This window comes from Sesamum indicum, chloroplast (assembly GCF_000512975.1).
Source record: "Sesamum indicum chloroplast, complete genome".
Classification (NCBI taxonomy): Eukaryota; Viridiplantae; Streptophyta; class Magnoliopsida; order Lamiales; family Pedaliaceae; genus Sesamum; species Sesamum indicum.
Window position 1 is genome coordinate 80001 of NC_016433.2, and position 2500 is coordinate 82500.

At 37.0% G+C, this 2500-nt stretch overlaps 7 protein-coding genes across 7 annotated transcripts in view; all 7 read right to left on the minus strand. All coding sequences in view use genetic code 11, as the record gives it.

The window, feature by feature from the left end:
* rpoA (RNA polymerase alpha subunit) overlaps positions 1 to 59 on the minus strand; it is a 1014-nt gene extending 955 nt beyond the window's left edge. The window contains exon 1 of the mRNA in view: positions 1 to 59. This exon is cut by the window's left edge and continues 955 nt beyond it. Within this exon, the coding sequence (YP_004935698.1) occupies positions 1 to 59 (59 nt within the window).
* Positions 60 to 130: 71 nt separating this feature from the next.
* On the minus strand, positions 131 to 547 carry rps11 (ribosomal protein S11). Its single transcript has one exon. It carries the CDS (start codon positions 545 to 547, stop codon positions 131 to 133), a length of 417 nt encoding a protein of 138 aa, YP_004935699.1.
* Positions 548 to 648: 101 nt separating this feature from the next.
* rpl36 (ribosomal protein L36) lies at positions 649 to 762 on the minus strand. The gene has a single exon. The coding sequence runs from the start codon at positions 760 to 762 to the stop codon at positions 649 to 651; it is 114 nt and encodes a 37-aa protein (YP_004935700.1).
* A 95-nt stretch (positions 763 to 857) lies between these two features.
* infA (translation initiation factor 1) lies at positions 858 to 1091 on the minus strand. The gene has a single exon. It carries the CDS (start codon positions 1089 to 1091, stop codon positions 858 to 860), a length of 234 nt encoding a protein of 77 aa, YP_004935701.1.
* A 124-nt stretch (positions 1092 to 1215) lies between these two features.
* rps8 (ribosomal protein S8) lies at positions 1216 to 1620 on the minus strand. Its single transcript has one exon. It carries the CDS (start codon positions 1618 to 1620, stop codon positions 1216 to 1218), a length of 405 nt encoding a protein of 134 aa, YP_004935702.1.
* A 180-nt stretch (positions 1621 to 1800) lies between these two features.
* On the minus strand, positions 1801 to 2169 carry rpl14 (ribosomal protein L14). Its single transcript has one exon. The coding sequence runs from the start codon at positions 2167 to 2169 to the stop codon at positions 1801 to 1803; it is 369 nt and encodes a 122-aa protein (YP_004935703.1).
* A 133-nt stretch (positions 2170 to 2302) lies between these two features.
* Positions 2303 to 2500, minus strand: part of rpl16 (ribosomal protein L16) — a 1294-nt gene continuing 1096 nt past the window's right edge. Inside the window, exon 2 of the mRNA in view lies at positions 2303 to 2500. This exon is cut by the window's right edge and continues 201 nt beyond it. Coding sequence (YP_004935704.1) covers positions 2303 to 2500 — 198 coding nt within the window.

A 2500-nucleotide genomic window follows, 5' to 3' on the forward strand; every position in this document is an offset into this window, starting at 1 on the left:
GATTCAACACACTTCCACTGTAGTGTCCGAGTAGATACTGTTACTTTCTCTCGAACCATAGTAATATTTTTTAATTTGATTGAATTATTTATTTCTCTTGTTTCTCTGGAAATTTCTTCACTGTTCATTTCTACACACGTCTTTTTTTCGGAGGTCTACAGCCATTATGTGGCATAGGGGTTACATCCCGTACAAAAGTTAATAGTATACCACTTCTACGAATAGCTCGTAATGCTGCGTCTCTTCCGAGACCGGGACCTTTTATCATGACTTCGGCTCGTTGCATACCTTGATCCACTACTGTACGAATAGCATTTGATGCTGCAGTTTGAGCGGCAAAGGGTGTCCCTCTTCTCGTACCCTTGAATCCACAAGTACCGGCCGAGGACCAGGAAACCACCCGACCCCGGACATCTGTAACTGTGACAATGGTATTATTGAAACTTGCTTGAACATGAATAACTCCCTTTGGTATTCTACGTGCACTCTTACGTGAACCAATACGTACATTCCTACGTGAACCAGTTCTCGGTATAGCTTTGGCCATATTGTATCATCTCATAAGTATGAGTCAGAAATATATGGATATATCCATTTCATGTCAAAAGAGATTCTTTATTTGTACATTGAGCCCTTTAGCGAGTCTGACTATCCTTGTCTTTGTTTATGTCTCGGGTTGGAACAAATTACTATAATGCGCCCCCGCCTACGGATTAGTCGACATTTTTCACAAATTTTACGAACGGAAGCTCTTATTTTCATATTTGTCATTCCTTATCTTAATTCTGAATCTACTTCTTGGTAGAAAATAAGTTTCTTGCAATTTTTGATCTCGAATCGTATTGAATAAAAACCACCTAATCTTTCGAATCCTTGTTTCGGAGTCGATAAATTATACGTCCTCTGGTTGAATCATAACGACTTACTTCAATTTTGACTTTATCTCCTGGCAGTATCCGTATAAAACTACGTCGGATCTTTCCTGAAACATAACCTAGAATCAGATCTTCATTATCTAACCGAACCCGGAACATGCCATTTGGCAGCGATTCGGTAATTAAACCTTCATGAATCCATTTTTTTTCTTTCATTTCAGGTAAAGCCCCCTTGAAGTATCAACTAATGGAGGAGAAAAGATATTAGACAACTCACCCCCTTTCTTTTTTTTTTTACAAATAGGAAGAGGTTTCGGATCCCATTTGGATATTAAAAGGATTACCATATATAACACAAAATTTCTCCGCCGATTCCTTCTAGTCGAGCCTCCCGGTCTGTCATTATACCTCGCGAAGTAGAAAGAATTACAATTCCCATTCCACCTAAAATTCTAGGAATTCGTTGCGAGTTACAATAGATTCGTAGACCGGGTCGACTGATCCTTTTTAAATTTAAAAAATTTCTATAGGGTCTTTTCCTATTCCTTCTATGTCGCAAGGTTAAAACCAAAAAATATTTATTTTTTTCTTGATGTTTTCTGACGTTTTCGATAAAACCTTCTCGGAAAAGTATTTTAACAATATTTTCGGTAATATTAGTGGATGCTATGCGAACAACTCTTTTTTTATCCATATCAGCATTTCGTATAGAGGTTATTATCTCAGCAATAGTGTCTCTACCCATGATGAACTAAAATTATTGGTGCCTCAAAATTGGATATAATCAACATGTTTTTCTTTTTTCTTTATTGGTTTATGAATATGAATTTTTCAAGGTATATGCGTGAGACACAATCTACGAATTAATCTAGTTCTGAATTTATTTCTTTCAAATACGCAAAAGATATCGCGATCTCATTTTATTTTATAATACCTCGGGAGCTAATGAAACTATTTTAGTAAAATTTAATTGTCTCAATTCCCGGGGGATTGCACCAAAAATTCGAGTTCCTTTTGGATTTCCTTCTTGATCAATCACAACTGCAGCATTGTCATCATATCGTATTATCATACCGCTGTCACGTTTAAGTTCTTTACAGGTACGAACAATTACAGCTCGGACTACTTCTGATTTTTCTAGGGGCATATTTGGTACTGCTTCTTTGATCACAGCAACAATAACGTCACCAATATGAGCATATCGACGATTACTAGCTCCTATGATTCGAATACACATCAATTCTCGAGCCCCGCTGTTATCCGCTACATTTAAATGGGTCTGAGGTTGAATCATATCAATTTTTTAGTCTATTCTTCCAATGCAAAGGATGAAGAAAATAAAAGAAATATTGTTTGTCCAAAAAAAGAAACCTGCGGTTTTGTTTCATCCCCAAGACTCATTTCTGTCGGTTCTACATTTTTATCCTTTATCCCGAAATAATAAATTGAGTTCGTATAGGCATTTTGGATGCTGCTATTAAAATAGCCCTTCTAGCTATATTTTCGGTTACTCCACCCATTTCATATAGTATTCGCCCCGGTTTAACAACAGCTACCCAATATTCAGGGGATCCTTTTCCCGAACCCATACGTGTTTCAGCAGGTCTTACTGTAACTGGTTTGTC